Genomic DNA, 20,576 nt, shown 5'->3' on the forward strand with positions numbered 1-20,576 from the left:
TTATCCCTGACCTGTCTGGTGTCATGTGGGGGGAAAAAGTGTGAATACTTTAGCGAAAGCGCAGTAATATTATCAGAGTGTAAATATTCCCAGCTGCTGTGTGAGTGAGTCTCAAGGAAATAGCTAAAAAAAAGAAAAAAAAAAAAGAACTGAGGCTGTTGGATCTGATCTCAGGAGAAGAACTGAAAGCTTTGATGAACAAACTATTTTCAACATTTTGCTGAAAATAGTTTGCCCTCTGTTGCTATTTTGAATCGAGTAAAACAAACGCTCCTAAAGGCTCTGCAAACGTACAGCTAATCTGCTCTGTATCTATAGCAACATGCATATGCATCATACAGTATGAGTCATACATTAGGAGGGAGCAATGTTATTTAAACTAATGGCTGGTCAGGTAAGTAATGATTATCTTTCCCCTGAGAATCGTTTTTTAAAGCTATGATTTGTCAGAAGTGGCAAATGTAGATGAAAATTCACAGTTATTAGCTTTTTAAAAGGGCTAAGACTGCCATGAATAAAGAAGGTAAAATAAACATTGTAACTAATAGGCTAGCAATGACTTTTTCCACTAGCTGGCTACAGGTCACCAAGACCCAATATAAACATGTTGGGAAGAAACAGACCGTACTGCAGCTTCTTGAAAAGTCACAGAGGTCATAGTATCAGTATGAGCGAAATACATTCAAATTATGGATAAGCAATATGGGCTTAAAAGTTTGTACTGACATTTTGTGGTGGTCTATATTGAGAATGATAAAAGGTGATCGTAAAAAGGGATTTTATTAAATCCCTCTTGGTGATTTTGGCAGTAATCTGTTGAGAAAAAATAATTCTGTTTTCTTCCCTTTTGGCTATTTGCATGCTTTTATTCACATACATGCATTCACATAGACCAGTTGCATGCAAAGCTAAAGGAAATTGCATGTTGGGAAACACCCTCATAGCTAATGTTAAAGGAAATGACACCCCAGGGAACGCTCTCTTTAGCGTGTGGCTTGGGCAGAGGCTAACAAAAGGAATTACCAAATGTTGTTTGATGCCATTTTGCTCTGTTAGGCCATAAGAACAGCATGAGCAAAGGGACCAGCTGTATTTTAGTCTTAATAAGTGGAATTCATGAATTCCACTCACTGATTTGTCTTCAACCTCATACATCATGAACCTAATGGAGGAAGGATAATTCTCTACATCTAGAAATGTCAAATCTCCACAGTGGGACCATCTACCAATTTATGAAACTAAGGGTGCATTCATACTAGCTCTGTTTAGTCTGCTTTAATCAAACTCTGCTTCGTTTGCCTAGAAAGTCTGGTTTGTTTGGGGAGGTGTGAACGCGTACTCAAACTGATGTGGACCACAAAACCTACGTCTCGGTGTGGTTGAAGTGAACTCTGGCGCGGTTTGAATACATATGTGAATGCCAAGTGGACTGGAGACAACTCTAAAAGCAGGAAGTGGATTATACTGTAGGGCTTTCTGGGAAATTCAACCAAAATCAATGCATTAGTCCAGCACTAGTGGGAGAAATGGCTTGTATTTTTTTGCTAAAGGGAAAAAAAACAGTCGCTAAAATCTGACGCCACTCCAGTTTTGTTTACATTTCCTGAAGAAGCAAATTGCGCTCATGTCATCGTCAGAGGAGTTTATGTCTTTTCGTTCAGTGGTTCTTGGTGCAGCGCCACCACAGGCGAGGGAGTAAACAGGTTTTTCAAAGGTTTTTTATTAATTTGACACAGTGCAGTGTGAAAGAGAACTGTACCAGCTGAAAATGCAACAAATGTTGCAATTTTTGTCTCCAAACAAACCAAGTCTACCGGACTATCAGGTGTGAAAACACCCTAATTTAGTCTTCAGATTTTGTTAGTCAAACAAAGCACGGTTTCTATGAAACAGCCCCTTGGAAAGCTGTCTGAACTTTGTAAACCATTGTCTATTGAACAATCTGTCTGCATACTGTCTTTACTTTAGGACATTTCAACAGGATGTTGGACTATTTAATCAGAGAATGTTTTGACATTTTTTGCAAATCTGCTCTCAGTAACACCTCTGGATATTGTAAGATATGTCATGGGCTTGGACATGAGTTTTAAGCCTGGTAAGATTTAAAATAAGACGACCACATGACCTAATAGGATTCCCGGCCTATTGTTTGGATAATACTATCATGTCTGGGAAAGGATTGAGTGGTTTAGATGGGCTTAGCATGCTCCTCGCCTCGTAATAGGAATTTTTTCTAAAGTCTCTCTTGTGGGGTAAAAAATGGGAGCAACCTTACACGTCTACGTAAGACGTGTTCAGGCTTTTATTTGAAAATATGTATATATTGTGCCACTGTAAAACGCTGCATTCCTATTCATTGGCTGATGTGAGATTCTTGCAGCCTAACCTTGAGCATAAATAGTATCGCTGCAATCGTGAGTGGAAATTAACTCCCGCCTCTGGCTAAATGTAGGGAAATTTGTTCAGTGGAGGATAAATGGGATCAACCCACAAGCCAAAGTGGGAGGTTTGCAATCTAAACAAGCGAAAGTGCTCCATATTTTTTAAACTAGCCTGTTGGGGGACCCGAGCTGTTCTATATATCTGTTTGATGTGACTGGAGCTCATCTCTGCCTCACACCAACAGCTGGGGAATGGAGGCTAAACATTATGAATGACGATGCTCAAATCGCTCCACCTGTACGGGAAGGCTGCACAAGGTCAAATATGTCCACTCAAATCCTCACCGTTACCGTGAGCAACTTTAGTAAAACATAATCATAATCAATGCTCCTACTGGTATAATCTTACATTCTTGGACTTGTTCCTTTTGTCCATAGTAATGTGTGCTGGTTTGTTTTAATCACCAAGCTGTTAAGCTGCAGTACAAGTAGAAATTCTCTGTTGTGAGAGTAGAAGTTTGTCCCCTAGGGTTGAAAAAGAGGCATTAGGTGGAAATGTGAGCCCGACTCCGGTCGACTACCCGTCGTTTGAAATCTGTGTTGACTTTTGACAGGACGGCCAAGACGGAGAGGGTAAGCGCTTTCATGGATCTGTAGCTTTTATGTCCATAAGCCAGACTTCTTCTATCAGACACAGCTGCACCAGCCCACAGGGAATTAAATAACAAGAATAGAAAAACTGTAGATAAGGGTAAAGAAAGAAATAAAGGGAAAAATCTCGTTTCAGCAGTTTGTTTGAAAGGAAACTCGGGGATACAAATTGGAAGGCATGGTCGTCGTTCAGAAAGCAGAGGTCAAAGCTGATGTGAACAAGAGTCCAACGGGACGGATGAGCTGGCTTGTTTACGTGGTAGAAAAATCAAAATGGCTTCCTTATAGATTAGTTTACAGTCCTCAGGCTTCAGAAGCAGCAGCATCGGAGGCTTTTTAGACTCTAGAAGGAAGGCAGAGTCATTTCTATCAAAACAAACAAACCATAAATAGAATCGGATGAGGTGTGAAAGAGAGAGTCATGGAGGATGACAAATCTAGGATTAGCTGGTCTTATTACCAGATGTTGTACATTAGCATGTCCTCATTAAAGAGGGTAACACATAAAAAATACAATTATCAGTCATCCAAACGTGTGATCTAATGATGCGAATAATCAATTATTTCAACTCTTAATTCCCCTCAGTACAAAACAGAAACATAGTAACTTTGACTAAGCAGCCGGCTAGAACCAACCTTAACTATAATTAGTGAGTCTGACTGCAGCAATGGCTGTAGCTTTCTCTATTATTTATTTAAGGTCTGTTTAGAATATTAAGCTGATATTGAAAGGTTTTCATTTTAATGTCATAGTTGAACAAGATAAAACATTGATATTCAAGGTCAGTATTTGGCTTTTTCAGAAAGTAGATGTGAATAAAGCTTTTTAAATTAGACAGAGAGCTATTTGTTTAAGGAATTTTTGCATGATATGTTTTGGTTATTTTCCAGTATTACTTTTTTCTTATTCTGGTATTAAAAAATGGCTCTGAATCAGTATTTATCTTCTCTGAGAAATATATCAGTTTTATTGTTTATTAACGCTTGAAAAACTACTGAACGGTTACACAAATTAATATTCTGTTCTTTATGTCTTACAATATCAAAGTTCCCGTAATGATCCCAGCTTATTCCAATGTTTTCAGCATCTTTCATGTTTTAGTTTGTCCACAAAAATGACATTACTATATTTTTAAAATGGTATTAATCAGACGCAGTCAGGTGGAATCAAACGTCTTGAAGGAGCAGCAAGGATTTCCTCTGGTGTATTATAAGCATGGCGGGCTGCCAGGCTTTACTTGCCTCACCAGGCTACGCATTGTTTATGGGCGATATCGCCCCAGCTTTTTTCAGACAGCATTCTCTATGAACGACGACGTTGCAATTTCCATCTAGGAGTTTTTAGCCATTTGACTATCTAGTTATTTAATGAAGAATCAGCCAAATGCACATAATTTCACATCCTCAAAAGAACTCATGTCTCCTTCAGATATAAAAACCCAATAGTGAAAGCGGACTCGTTGAAGTGAAATATCAGCGTTGCTGTCCGAGTTCACTTTTTTTTTTTTTTTTTTTGCAAAAAACATGACAAATTTCTGATTAATCACCCAGCAGAGTTCTGTTGAAATAGTTCGACCCGGGCCTGGTGTCAAGAAGGGACGGGAACAAAATCACACAATTTCTGTTCCGCAACTACGTCAATGAGAGCCCATTTAGTTGCTTTGGATGAAGTGTGGGAGAGCCTTTAATATCTAACAATGTAACTTATTCTTGACTGTCTTTTATTTTCCGATTTTACCAGATTTACCACGTTTTAGATGCTAAAACAACTCAAAATGCAGCTGAGCGACTAATTAGACATCCAGAGCAGTTTTTTTTCCCCATTCTTACTCAGCAGATCACATTATGTTGATTACAGTCCACACAAAACCATGTGTTTGTTGCCTTTGGTTCCCTCCAGTCGTAGAAGACGGTCTTTCATTTCACTCAGACAGCAGCAGGGCAAAGCAGATGTTCATGCCACATTGGGTTATTTGGACCCAAGGCTGGTAAAAAGGAAATTACTTTTCGTATTTCTTCTTCCTCGGTTGGATTGAGTAACAGATATATTTGTCAGTGCCAACCAAGTGCCTACAGTAGCTCTTGTAATTGTCTTGTTTTCGGAGCACACCGGTCTTCCTCAAACCCACGCTCTGAAAACTTGAGGAGCCAGCAAGTTGGAACTATTAACTCTCATTAAGTCCCCATTAATTGGACAGAGCACTGTCGACACCTGCATCGCTGAAGCCCAGCTGTTTGTTGTTTTAAGCTTTTTGTTGTTTACTTTCCAGCAGTGAATCATGTAGATGCGGTGGAAGAAATTAGCAGCAGCTGAAAGCCAAATGCTGACAGTTTAGTTTGTGTCCCTGAAGTTTTTTGTTATCTGCTTCGCTGACAGGTTTTCCTTCTTCCTTTTTTAAATGTCTGGCTGAGCTACTTGGTGTGAAAACTTGGAAGCTTAACAAGCTCCCTTGCCTGCAGGTTGACTCTTTAGAGATTAAAATTGCATTAGCACAGGTCAGAGTTAATCATTTCAAAATTCATAATTTTTACATGAGCATAGTGGTGTAAAATTTATCAGATTATTTCATATAGAAATAAAATTCAACCTTGAATATGCTTATATGTGGAGCTGTATGTTTTTTATTAAATTATCGCATGAACAAACATTTCAAGATTGTTTTTCCGACTTTATCAACAAAGTTTTACAGACATTTGTAAGGGAAACACTAGAGGCTGCATTTCTTTCTTCCCATGACTCGTGGTTCTGGTGGCTTCTGGTTTGCAGATTCTGCTCAGTGTGATGCATGTCGTTTCTAAGAGGTTTTAAAAATTCCCTCTCTAAATGCAGACCTTGAGCTCTACGTTTCCTGTCTCAGCTGAAGGACTTCCTGCAGATTGATTGTTCATATATATTAAGAGCAGACTCTGGTCTGACCGGCATATTGATTGGCATGGCTGTCCTATGGCGGCTGTTGAATCTTAATGTTCATTTGTGTGTAGTTGTTTGTCATTGTGCATCGTTTTGTCTTATTTGTTATAATATTTTTTCTTTACTATATTCTATATTTGAGTAATTGAAATGTTCTGCTTGTGTAAAACATGCCATCCTCTCTGTTTGATAGCCTGTCCTCTTGGTGTGGATTTATGTGGGAGTGTGTGGGCGGCTACACAGCCCAGTATACTGAAAATGTGTCTGTCTTTTCAAATAGCCCATTCCAAAATCTGCTGCGTTCCAGTTGCTATGCATTTCAGAGCTGCCTCTGTGGTTTACTCACTCAAACTGACCAAAGAGTTGTTTGTGCCAGCTTTCAGCATTCTGCTTTAGTCTTCGTGTGCCACAGATAAAGGAGCATAGTGGTGACCAGTTTAATTTCAAATCTAGAGACCGGAGTTATCAGCAGTGAAATGTGTTTTTACCACTGTTTCTGGACAATAGCCAGTGTTTTCTGTACTGTAAAGACTGCAGCTGTAAAGACGACAAATGAAAATAGTGTAGAATTAGAAAACCACCCATGGGGTAATCAGAAGTAGAGCTACAATATTTTGACTTGTACTGAAGTGATTAACAATAAAAATAAAAACAAAACTCCATCACCTATAATTCCTTTCATCTCACTTTTTTTTTATTTATTGTTTTTCCTCAGCTACGGACCACGTCTCCGAGGAGAGACGTGGCGGCAATTAGGGGTTGGAAACTCCACACAACTGCTCTGATCTTTTGCAATCAGTATAAAATTGAACTTCACACAGAAACTCCTTCCATATATTTATCATGACTGTGATCTCGTTTTTTAATTAACATTTTATTATAAAGTTGTGATTTTAATTTACATTAGTATATATTTAATCATGTAGAAACCTATTTTGATATGGGCAAAAAGAAAAAAATCAATTGTTCTTGGGTTCCCCCTAGTGGCTGCGGTAGGTAATGTTTCACCGGTGATTTGAGCTGCCGTTCAGCGCGTATTCAAACCTCCAAAGCATCGGTGGAAGATAAGCAAGCAAACCAATGTCGCCAAAAATAACTTATTCTTCAGGGAGAGAGAAAAAGAGGAAGAATAGAAAAAAGCCAAGATAAAGGTATGTTTGCATGTCTCTTGGTAGAAGAGACAAGAAAATTAGCATCATAGCAACTTTGAACGTCCCATTCAACAGCCAAACATTTATGCTAACGTCCTTGTATTTGTGTGAAAATGGGTTTGAGTTGATTCTAGAGCTTGGCCCTGTATATTTCTGAGTTTTTTTTTTTTTTTTTTCTTTTGGCTCCATAATGTTTGATAACAAACATGCAGGGCAGGGGGTCGTGAGGACTGGAATTGAGAAACACTGCCTTGGAGGCCTGGGCCACTGGCCCCGATGCCAACATCTCCAGAACAATTAAGGCTGTGAAAACTTTTGGATGACACGAGTAAAATGCGAGGAGTCAGCAGATAATCGGGTAAATTGGGAAGAAAGGCACTACATGCACAGAATGTGAGGCGTCCCGTGGCGCAGTGGAAATCTGGGGCACCCAGCTGTCCTGAGTCACCATCCCATCCTCGGTTCTTTCCCTTCAGATTACTGCCAAAACAAAGACACTATAGTGCCGAAAAAGCCTTAAAGAAATATAAACAAAAAGCAATATTTTATTGCTCCTTATAGCAATAAAATATGTCTGCTGATAAAGAGAACAGAGCTGCAACTTAAAAAAAAGAATTTAATTTGTTACAAGTAATTGAAATAAGTTTATCAAGCTTAATTTTTGTTTGACAATTTATTAAACTCTATATTTACGTGGATAAAACGTATTTGATCAGTTGCACAAATGAACATTTTTTATTTTTTTTTATAAAGTTAGTTCACCTGTTTTCTTCTTTAAGTGTATGAAGGTGAGATGCTCCCATCTGTTATTTGGACACCATGTTCCAAATAATTATAAAAGTGATATTTTCCTAAATGGTCAAAGCATATGATGGTCAGTATAATTTTCAAGTCATGAACTATTACAGTATAAGTCAAATTTTACTAAACAAAGCTCCAAATGAGAACAGTATTTTTTTTTCAAAAATAAAAAACTCAAAATGTTCCAGATTATTATGCACAGCAGATTTTCTAAACGTTTTATGGATTATAAAGAACTGCAAACAAGAAGGTCATTCTTTGAATGTGCAGCATTAAGTGGTCACATTTACTAAAATCAAAAGCTGTTTCAATCAAAAACATCTTAACAGACGAGTTACATGTTAACATAGAACCTTCTTTGATATCACAGCACAATTCTTGATCCATTGAACTTGTGAGTTTGTGGAAAGTTTCTGCTTGAATTTCTTTGCAGGATGTCAGAAAACCTTCTCAGAGCTGCTGTTTGATATGAACTGCATTCTGCTTGAGGAAACTCCAGAGGCTCTCAATAGGGTTGAGGTCAGAGGTCAGAGGAGGATGGTGACCTCACCATGAGTTTCTCCTCTTTTATGCTCTGAAGGGCCGACCAATGATTCTCTGCCCATGATTTGAGCCCACAGTATGACTCCACCACGTCAAAGCATGGTGGAGTCAGAATATATTATTCATATTTTCCAAGCTACATAATTGAGCCATCGGCACAAATAAAACTTTATGGAATAAATTTATGTTTTATGGCAATTTTAGATTTTACTCAAGTTGTAGCTCACTGCCTTTATTCATTTATTTATCTTTTAACTTCACTGTCCACTAAACATTAGTTATTCATGTTAGAGCAGACATCCCACAGTGTGTGAGAGTAAATGGTTAATCTTACTCATTGTTCACTTATTACAAAACAAACGCAAAATTATTACACTTAACATTTTGATTAACGTTAGCATCTTATATTAGCATTTAGCATAGTTAAAATGAGTTCCCTTTAGCATTAACTCTTTGAAAAATGCAGGTATTCCAGTTAGGAAAATGTTTTATCAACTATTAAACTCACTTCTTCTTCTTCCTCTTCTTTTTCTTCTTCTTCCTCTTATTATTATTACATTCCTTGACAAACACAGGACTGTACAATGTCAGAAAAATATTGTGATACAGCTGGTAAAAATTGTAGTAATATAAATTACAATTAAGCCAGTTTTTCCACATGCTTTCATTTTATTTCTACTATACGATGAGTTTTAGTATCTCGGTTCCTAAACATAAACCTCTAGATCGGGCATACAAAGGCAGATAAAGACCATCCAATTGGCCGAGTACATAATCAACAGACAAAGCGTGAAGAAACTGAAAATGTATGAAAATAACAATATTGTGCATCTCCAGTTTATGTTTTAGCGGGAGGTTTGCTGTCTTCTGAGTTAGTTGACAGATGGAGACTTTCCATGTTCCTGTCCTCAGATTTCTCACAGTTGGTTCTAAAAGTGCAAGACAACCAACAGGAGATGCTCTGAGAAGACATTAATCTAATGGAGACGAATGAACGACAAGTTCCATTAATCACAGTAAATTTCAGTTTTACACCTTTTAACTTTAGCCAAAGAAATGCCATGTCTGGTCATGTGGAACCTGTATTTTTGCTTTAGTTTCTACAGTGTGCAGCTTGGACACAAACCACATTAAAGAACAGAGCAATAAACCAATGAGTGACGGGATCTGGGGAACAATGAGAAAACAGACTAAATGACGGGAGAGGAGATTGAATTGGAGCCCCAGGTTGTTGGAAAGTCATTACTAATGCAGTCATGCAGAGTATTGCTGAAATGTGAAGGAGAAGCAGCATGTGTGGGCGTGTGTGTGTGTGTGTGTGTGTGTTGTAGTAGTTTAATTTAATCCAAGTTCTTCCTGGGTTATTGTCCCCAAGATGGAAGGTCAGATGTTTTTGGTCATGGAGAAAGTTTGGACGTTGGTACAAATGTTGGCTGAACGATTCATGAGGACTGTTTATTACCAAGTCAGGTGAGCGGATATTAAAAGCTGGAAGCGATTCCTAACTGATTGTTTTACTCATTAGCAAAAGTTGTTTCTGGTTTGGAGAATGCTCTCAAATTACATATCAGAGCCTCCGGATCCAGCAGGATGGAGTTCACACAGTTTAACAGCCGTCCTACACACAGAGCTGCCAACATCTTCACAGCTAAACAATGTAGTAACACTGAGTCACAGTTCTACTTTATTTGCTAATAGTCCTGCTCTCACCACATACTACTAGGAGAGGAACTAAATATAGAAGAATAAAATTCAAGAGAACTTGAAACATCCTTCAAGCTTTCTCTTAACACTGGAAGAAGATTGGGGTAGATTCATGAAGCTGGCACCGGAGAACATCTGCTGTTCTGGAGCTGAGACTTTTTGGCTTCTGGGTAAAAAGACCTTGTATTTTTACCCATCTCGGTGTTCAACGCCATGGTACACCCAATTATTAACAGCTATACAGATTAAAAACCAAGAGGTCTATTATTAAGTTTCTATATTTACCGTGGCATGACGCTGCACATGGTGATTCAAGTCGAGGAATCTATTTCTGCTGAATGGATGAAGGAGAGAATCAGAACCCTTCAGTGATTCGTCACATCTTTTAGAGAAGCACGTTTCTTTCCAACTTCTAGAAATTTGAGACAGTAAAAATGTAGAGCTGGACATACAGATACATTAAGGTTGTTCCATGACATTTAGGTATGTAGTGGTGTTAGAAACTGGTTTAAATGTTCTATTTATTGATCTATCACTCTGTCTCATTGTAATATAGTCCAAATGCAGAAATCAACAAAAACTACAATAAAGATCTATAATCTGATTTATAAAACTGTAAGGCATTAGTTTGAAAGGGAAAATGATCCAATGCTGAAAATTAAATATTGAAATTGAAATATTTAAATTGGCTTAAATTATGTTTTGATTTTATTGAAAGTAATTGATTATAGAAAATTTTAAAAAACATGAAAAAAAAGATTTTTTTAAAGTATTGATGTACACTGTACGATTACTTTGTAAATTTATGACTGAAGTTTGACTAATTTGTATTAGTTCAGTAACCAACATTTGTATACATGCTGTTTATTTTCCCAACTGACTGCAGAGCTAGCAAGAACAGAGCTTGTTAGCTGTACAGGAGCTAACAAGAACAAAGCAGTAGACATGCTAGCTTCTTTAGAGTTAGCTTGTTTGTTAGCTTCTCTATGTTCAATCTGTACAGAGAAGGACCCACGTTGTTTCTGGCATCCCTTCAAAAGTAGTTATAGCTGTTGTAAGAAGTTGCTTATCTGACTAAAATATAATTATGATTATTATATATGTTGAAACCAAAGCCAGGTGGTTTCCTACCGGTAAGGTAAATCCTTACAATTTCTTCCTTGTCCGTTGTCTTACTTCTTTCAGAGCCTGCTTAAGCTTGGCAACAAAATAAGCACATACAAGATGAAAAGTGTTTTAGACTAAACCAAACCTCCATATCCCATGAAATATGAATGAAATGCATTAAAAATGAAGGAGGAATGATGTTGGTGACTGGTGGAATTGCTCCCTGGAGGTTTCACACTCAGAAAAACAGCATCTGGGTGGGCTGTTGGTAAAGAAAGAAAAACATTTTGGAAATTGAAATGATAATAGTGAAAAACTAGAAGGGGAGACTCGAGTTATGTGAATTTAAAAATACCCAATTATTTTATGTTAATATTTAAATGAAAAGTACAAACCAATAACATTTCAACTAGATAAAGTTAAAACACTTGTTTTAAGTTGATAATTATTGAATGAAGATTATAAAAAAGTACTAATCACAATGGCATTTAAAAAAAAACAGATTGAAAAAAAACATGCCATGTAATTGAATATAATCTATATTCAATAATTATTTACATAAATCTATCTTTTTGAAAAAATACACCATTGCAAAAACTTTTTATTAGAACTAGAACAAAAGTTAAGGGTGATGCAGTTTAAGAATGATGAACATAAGACGTTATTTTGATTTGAATATTATATCAAAGTTCAAAAAATAAATACAATGCGTAAGCAGGTTACATGTAACTCAGCTTTTACAGTGTTTGCCTTTGATTTTAATAAACATCCCAGGCTGAGAAATGCTATAATCATCTGTTTGTTATGATGAATAAATTTTAATAAATAATCTGAAGCTGCCAGTCATCGCTGTATAAACAGTCCTTTTCTACAAAAAGAATCCTATTCTGCTTTTTCAGTAGAACTCTCTAAGGTCTGACCTGAGAGAGAGACCTCAGTCTGTCAGTGAATACCAAATACTCTCACAGCAACTCTACCTTCTGCTTCTTCTGTCTTCAGGGGACAAATATGTAGTGATTGTAAGAATGGTTGCAATACACCAGGGCTATGATTCAGCCTCCAAAGCCAGCAGGATAAAAAAAACTAAAAAATTTCTCAAGCGTTGCAGCTTTGTGTCTTCCTTGCGTGTTTTTCTTTGCAGCTCTAATAATCTGTTTAGATCCCGATATTCCCACAGTCTCCTGACCGAGTCTGTGAGTGAGCCCATCCATTTTATTTGCCAGCGCTATCACAAACCTTGTAATGATCGATGGCTCAGTTAGTTCCATTCTTGTTTCATGGAGCCAGAATCATTCCTCATGAGGTGACACTGCAGACGAATGGAAATGCTTTTGTGTATTTTCGTGGATTATGCAAACCGGCTTACGGGTGTGGTGTTTGTAAATGATGCAACACTCTGAAACCAAGCCGACATTGAGCAAAGCCGAGGATTTGTGTCTGTGACCTGCAGATAGTACAGTGTGGTGACAGCATTACAGCTGTAAAGGAGGGCCTCCCTGGAGAGGCCAGTCATTTTACAACAAATGTTTTTCTACATACATCAAAATCAACTCTTTCTGCCTACTTGTTCCTCTGTGTATGTACGCACATTTAAGTCATTGAAGTATTGATTTTCTTTTGTCTTTCAGAATAAAGTCATGACCATCGACAGTGTGAAGGTCAAACTGCAGGTGAGACAGAAGAGCTGTGGATTTAAAAAGATCAAGAATCTTGTTTTATTCTTCTCTGTGTGTGTGAGGGTTTTTTTTTACAGGGTGTCTGTGAATCCTTAAAGACTTAAATTAATGTATATATTAAAGCCTTAAAATGTCATAAATTCTGTTACTTTATTATGTAATTTGGCCATAACACATTAATCACAAGTCTTAAATTTTCTTGTGGCAGGACTACTTAATCTCAAACATTCTATGTAGTTTTTTGTTTTTTTCTCTCACTGGACTTGATACCCTCCACCACCAAGTCATAGTACACAATAAGGTTTTCACTGGTAAAGCTGCCATTATGCCCTAACTAGCAAGGTAAACTATCTAAATAAATACCTTAGCCAGATAGGTTAGCTAACTTGATAAATGCCCCATCAAGTTAGCTAGTAAGGTTAGCTAGATAACTAGATGTCCCATATGGTTAGCAAGTTAGGTTAGCTAACTAGACAGATGCCCTATTTAATTAGTTAACTTAGTTGGGTAGCTAGCTAGATGTAACCGGATCCCTTCTGCGTTGTGCAGGTTATTAGATGTTAGTCAGGCCGTGACTCTGTTTGGCTTTCAACGATTTATTCTGACGAAAATATCCAACAGAAAAACAATTGTTACAAGCTGCCCGCTCCAAGTCCTCTCCCGCAGGACAACATGACAAAAGGGGCGGGATCATGTCTCACATTAAATAAAATAAATCTTTTTTATACAACATACCTGACGAAAATATCCAACAGAAAAACAATTGTTACAAGCTGCCCGCTCCAAGTCCTACACAAACAAAAATACATAACAGAAATTAACTTAATAAATCTACAAATAAACTGGAAGTATTTAGATAGAAAATAAATAGGACACACCTCTCCCGCAGGACAACATGACAAAAGGGGAGGGGCTAAGGGACGCAAACATTTTAAAGTCAAAACCATAGAAGAAGAAATAAAAAGGAGGGGCTACCGTTCTTAAAGTAACACATTCAAAACAATGACAGCTTTTCGGTCAGGTAGAGAACAATACAAACAATAACAAAAAAAGACATTTTGTGTAATTATAACAACCAGGTTACATTCACCCCCCTAGAATTACACAAAATAAAAAACAGTGATAAAGACACTTAGTAGCAGTAAAATTTTATTTTATTTTATTATTTTTGCAACAATGTAACACATCAGCCAAACAGCTACCCTACAATAGGGTCAGGAGACTAGAGATCGCTCGACGCCCAGCAAAATCTCACAGTATTCCATGGACAACAAGAGGTGCCTTTTACACCTCCCCATACAGAGTAAACACATAAATGGTACTGAAGCTTATGCAAACCAAGACAAAGACAATCCTAGCCAATGGCAGGAATCATATGAGAATTTGGAAACTCACACGTCAATAACAGTTTGAACATTATCCTTATCATAAAGCGCCTCAATGACGGCCATGGACTCTATCAGGCGACAAACTGGTTTAATAACCCTCCCAAAGCGTGAAGTTAGGCGGCGAACAACATCCTCACCCACCCTGTCTGGAGGATGAACAGAGCCAGCAGCATCAGGAAGAGGAGGTAAGGAACCAGCAGTCGCCAGTACTCCTGTTTCCATGGAGGAGTCCTCAGAGTCATGAGACAGGTCACTGTTCCCAACTGATGGAGCCAAGGACACGTCCTGAACCCATGAAGCAGTACGGTCATCCCCATCACTGCAGGACAGGGAGTCAGGTAGGGAAGGCTCAGCAGGAACAGCACTAGGAGCCTCACTAAATCTTCCTGTTCCATGTGAATCAGGAACCGGGGGGACTCGAACCACACTATCAACCTGGCGGTTCACATTTCCATCCAAGGTCATCCCCACAGGTAAAAAGTTCACGTCAAGAAGGAGGTTGCGATGCACCACACGCTCGTTGCCATGACGATCTCTAACACAATAAATATGGAGAGCAGGTTTGGAGGCAACCACCGTGTACATCACAGGCTCCCATTTATCAGAAAGCTTTCGCTTTCCTCTGGCTCCCTTGTTTGCCACCAGGACCTGATCTCCAACTGACAGAGGGTGACCCTTGACTCTCTTGTTGTACTGGTCACATTGATGTTTCTGCTCTGCACTGGTGTTCTTCTCAGCCATTAGCATGGCAGAACGTAAATCTTCAACCAGTGATTTGACATAAGTGTGGTAGTCACAAATAGCATCATCATGAAGAACGTTCCGAAAAACAAGGTCAACAGGCAACCTGGGAATCCTCCCAAACATCAGATAGAACGGTGCAAAGCCTGTGGTCTCATGAACTGTGCAGTTGTAGGCAAAAGTCAGAGACTGGACCATCTGAGGCCATTTATGCTTCGAACGTGGAGGCAGAGATCTCAACATGTTGCCCAGAGTGCGATTGAATCTCTCTGCAGTCCCATTACCCATTGGGTGGTAGGGTGAGGTGTGTGATTTACTGACACCACTCAACTCCAAAAGCTCAGCCAGCAGCTCACTCTCAAAATTTGCACCCTGATCTGAGTGAATGCGCTGTGGGAAGCCATAAACACAGAAAAACCCATCCCATAACTTTTTTGCAACTCGTTTAGCAGTTTGATCCTGACACGGGAAAGCATGTGCTAACTTTGTGAAGTGATCAGTGATCACCAGAACATCCACAGACTTGTTGTTACTGTCCTCAGCTGACCAGAAATCAATACACACCAGCTCCATCGGAGCACTGGTCCTGATGTTCTCCAGAGGGGCTCTCACAGCAGGCTCTGGGGTTTTACTGAGGACACATCTGGGACATTTTCTCACATAATCTCGCACATCTCTTTCCATGTCATGCCAGAAGAAACGACGACGAGCCAAGGAGAATGTTCGTGGCTGGCCCTGATGACCTGCATTATCATGGACACCAGTCAGAACCACAGACTTCAAAGCATCAGGGACCACAAACTGGAAGCGTTTACCTTTTGTCAGAGGGTCTTTTATGACACGGTAAAGAACGCCATTCAGCAATGTTAGTTTATCCCACTGCTTCAGAATTTTTAGAGCCAGTTGATTTTCACCAAAGCGTTCCCGCCTTGATGGACGGCGTCCCCGCTCAACATACAGGACAACTCTGGAAACAACAGGATCGTTTTTCTGGTGAGAGACCAGGTCAGTTAGACAAAGAGCTGTTGATGGACCTGTGGTGTGTGGGATTATCATGCCCAGATGATCAGCTAAAGATGCTGCATGCTGAGTCTGACCAGCATCTCCACTGCAGGCAGATGACAAAAGAGAGGAGACTTCGTCACAGGTCATGGACGTGTCAGCTGTAATGGAGGAAGAGCTGTCCACTGATTGAAGCTGACAGGTCAAACGGAAAACATCCTGCACAGCATGATCGGGGACCTCACAGACATGCTCCAAAAGTTCCTGACAAGGTTCTGACAGAAGGCGATCAGCCAAAGGCTTCACAAAAGGAGCTCTGCTCAGAGCATCTGCCACCACATTCTGTCTCCCTGGAACATACCTGATTTCAAAGGTGTATGGAGCAAGCTTAGAGACCCAGCGCTGTTCACAGGCATCCAGTTTGGGCTTGGTCAGGATATATGTGAGAGGGTTATTATCCGTCCACACAGTAAACCTGTGACCCTTCAGCCAATGGCTGAACTTATCACATACAGCCCACTTTAAGGCTAGGAACTCGAGCCTGTGTGCAGGATAGTTGGCCTGGCTGCGGCTGAGAGTCTTGCTGGCAAAAGCAACAGGTCTAGCAATCTCTCCATCAGCTGGGACCTGCGACAAAACAGCACCGAGCCCATCCAATGAAGCATCGGTTGAGAGAATAAATGGCTTCTCAAAATCAGGATGCGCCAGCACCACACAGTTGAGAAGTGCAGTTTTAAGGTCTCCAAACGCTTTCTCACAAGCTGGAGTCCAGTCCTGGGGAGTCAGAACACGAAAGGTTCCAGCTTTCCCGTGTCCTTTGCTCTTTACTTTACGTTTCTGACCTGCAGTGAGGGCATAAAGAGGTTTTGCGATGCGGGAACAAGCTGGAATAAAGTGCTGATAGAATAGCACCATGCCCAAGAATGACCTCACCTTCTTCTGGCACGGAGTACAGCCATCCTCCTTCATGAGGTCCTTTTGTTCAAACCCTGAGATGACCCTTACCTTCTCTTGATCAACAGAAACACCACCAGCCTCCACGACATGGCCCAAGAACCTCACAGACCTCCTGAGAAAGTGACACTTTTTCTGGGCCAGCTTCAAGTTGTTTGCTCTCAGGCGACAGAAAACAACCTCCAGCCTCTTTAGCGACTCCTCCTCAGGCGACGTGCAAACACTAAGAGGTCGTCTAGATAGCAGAGGAGGCTGGAAAAGTTCAAGTCACCAAAAACGTTAAGCATCATTCTCATGAAGGAAGCTGGGCTGTTGCATAAACCTTGGGGGAGACGGTTGTACTCATAAAGTCCAAGCGGCGTGGTAAAAGCAGTGTAATGTTTGTCGGACTCATGGAGAGGGATGTTGTAGAAACCAGAGGTCAAGTCCATGGTGCTGAACAGCGCATTCCCACCAAGAGCAGCAAGGCAGTCAGACTGATGGGGCAATGGATGGGCATCCTTAACGGTCTTAGCATTAAGCCAGCGGAAGTCAGTGCATATCCTCATGTCCCCAGACTTTTTCCACACCATAACAAGCGGGGAGGCATATTCACTAATAGACTTCCTTATGATACCCTTCATCTCCATCTCAGACAAGACCTCCCTCAACTGCTGATAATGTGCTGGTGGTATGCGTCGATAAGGCAAGCGAAATGGCTGGTCATCAGTCAAGTGAATGCAATTAACAAAATCCCTCGCCTCACCACAATCCAGTTTTCCCCTGGAGAACACATCCTGGTAAGAAACCACGAGTTCAGCCAGCCTTCTTTTAGACTCATCTGACACCTCACAGCTCTCTATGTCAATGTCATGCAGACCACAGTCTCTCAGCATCTGCACTGGATCAGCACTGTGATGTGATGAACCTGTTGAAACAGCTGAATGGTTGCAGTACAGTTCCGATCTCCCCTGACTAAACGCAAAGTCCTCCACAGCGACACATGGAAAGACATCAGCGATTTTAGCATTGCGGCGCAGTATGAGAGGTTTTTCTGTTGGGTTGAGGACCTTCATAGGGACCCAACGATCCCCCCACATGGGTGTGACTACACGACCCACCAAAATGTTTTTTGGAGTGGAACGAGCAGATGACGGCTCGACAACCACAGTGCCTCCCAATGACAGTGGTGCAGTGGATGGGAGCTTACCCCAAACCACATACTCCTGACGAGGAAGGAGGGTAACAGCCTGTCTGAGCCTAACTGTTCCAATCTTGTCAGATGAAGTAGAGTTTGACCACCGAGAAACACAACTCAGAAGCTGCAAAAACTCCTCACACTCTGGGTTTGCAGTGTTAGATGTAATGAGTTCCCAGTACCTCGAATCAGTTTTCATTCTTTGAATAAGGGGCCGGAGCACATTGCTACCAATGATGAATTCATCATGTTGGCCAGGTATCAAAAATGTCGGTACTGTAAATCTGAAGCCATAGATCTCAATGTTCAACTCATAGATGTATCGAGGCTGCGTGAGAAGGCCACACCCACGAGCACCACATTCTCTGGGACCGCAAGAGGGATCAAATCAACACCCGCAGCTCTTAGCTTGCTCTCTGCCTCCACGCTCAATGTGCACGACATACTCCCAGAGTCCAACATACCCCTCAGTGTAGTCCGGTCACTAACTGAAACTGAGGCATAAAACAAATCACTAGCCCTCTGAACTCTCTGTGACCCCAAGAAAATCACTACACTGTTCTCAGGTGAAGTATTGCAACACTCAGTATAAACAGAGCATGCATCCATGAGGGTATTATCCACTCTGCCCATGCTTCCCCTCTCATCACACGGGCTCTCTAGTTTAAATTAGGATGCTGGGAGGACAGCTGCGTGTGTGATGAGCAGGCTGAGGACAATCCCTTTTAATGTGTCCTGAGCAAGCAGTTGAGACACAGTCTGAACAATCTGCAGTGTGAGTGTGTGGTATGCTCCTCTGAGCAACAAACCCTGCATGGTGCATGCTGAGGACGTTTAGAACCACGTGTGTAACTCCTCACATGTTGACCACTTTGTTTTGTAGCAAGAGAAGCTGCACACAGAGACAGAACTTTATCGAACATCTCTGTCATCTGAGAAGGCGGTTCAACTCCTGAACTGGAGGAAAAAGGTGGCTGGGGTGGACCTGTATTCTGAAAGGATGTAGATCGTGGAGCAACATGCTGCTGTGGCTGCTGATTCAAGGGACCTGAAGCTGAGGAATGATCACATGCCAAAGCAGCTTGGGGAAAACGGACAGCAAATGGCGTAGCATCAGCTGACAACGCAGCACTAGGCAATTGAGCACCAAACTGAGGAAGACAGGAGAGAACAGGCCCTGCAGACGAACCAAGAGTCCTATTTGTAATGACCATCGGCTTCCTAAGACTTGCAACACGGTTATCAAGGCGGCTCTGGACCTCAGCAGTAGTCCACTCCTCCACAGGTTTCAGCTGGAAGGAAAGAGCTAGACCAGGATCAGGACAATGGTTGATGAACATTGTAACAACTTCAGCTCCTGGATCCTCCACCTGCTTCCCCCTCCTACGCAAACACTCATCAGCTGCTTCAATAGACTTGTTCAGTCGAATCCAGTAGTCCATGGCTGTCTCTCCATCAGCTGGCAGGATGTTATAGAAGTCTCTCATTGGCAAACTGGAGAAGATCAGCTCAAGTTAGCTTTTCTCAAGCTAACTTAACTAGTCTACCCTACCTTTCTATGTACCTAAGTATATTAGCTAGATAACTAGTTAAAGTTTCCTTTGCACTGTCTGTCTAGTTTGGGTACATTAACAGCTACATTACCAGCTAATGTAATAGCAGCATATTAGTTGGCTAGCTGGCTAGCTAATGTACTGTAATATTGGCTATTATTAGCTAGCCAGCTAATATACTGCTAACTAGTTTTTTTGTGTGTTTATTATGGGTAAGTGCAAATTGTCAGTGGTTGGCTTGACAATGTTCATCTTTGCCATTGCCTCATTTCTGTTTAAAACCGTGTTTCTGCAGGTTTCACCTACTCTAATTGAAATAACTAATGAAAGGTAAAAACATCCAGTGGCGTAAATACATTCTGTACGTCTTTGTTGCCTTCAATTTGAGGGCAAAGAGGCAAAAGCAACGAGTTAATGAGGCGTGGGTTTATCCATCAATTAGGCAGCCGCTCTGCCAGACTGAAGGGAGCATCAGGAGACACAGAGGGGAAGGGAGGTGGATGGATGTCAGTCAAATTCCTTTTCTCAATTACACAATCGTTCTCATCGCTCTTTCTCTGCCTTGTTTTCTCTTGTTTAATTCATTCATCTGTCAGCCTGTGAAACCTGGTATTTCAGGTGATATTTCAAAGATGGGCTCAATTATCACTATTTCTTTAATTGGCGCACCACTTTACGGTTTGAGAGAGCTGACTAGTTTGAGGAGAAATGACCTTGCTACATTGTGGTCAACTGAGCTGAAATACTGAATCTTTCCTCTCGTTAAATTTAGTAATTGTGGCCAGAGATTAGTTGTCAGTCCAGTTTTTATATATCTGCCCCTTTTATGTGAGTTT

At 40.5% G+C, this 20,576-nt stretch overlaps 1 protein-coding gene across 1 annotated transcript in view; it reads left to right on the forward strand.

Annotated features, from left to right (window-relative positions):
- Positions 1 to 20,576, forward strand: part of LOC122823739 (ras-related protein Rab-26) — an 84,605-nt gene that overhangs the window by 18,599 nt on the left and 45,430 nt on the right. Inside the window, exon 3 of the mRNA XM_044103673.1 lies at positions 12,878 to 12,919. Coding sequence (XP_043959608.1) covers positions 12,878 to 12,919 — 42 coding nt within the window. The remainder of the gene's footprint in view (positions 1 to 12,877; positions 12,920 to 20,576) is intronic.

The sequence above is a fragment of the Gambusia affinis genome, linkage group LG20, assembly GCF_019740435.1.
Source record: "Gambusia affinis linkage group LG20, SWU_Gaff_1.0, whole genome shotgun sequence".
Lineage (NCBI taxonomy): Eukaryota > Metazoa > Chordata > Actinopteri > Cyprinodontiformes > Poeciliidae > Gambusia > Gambusia affinis.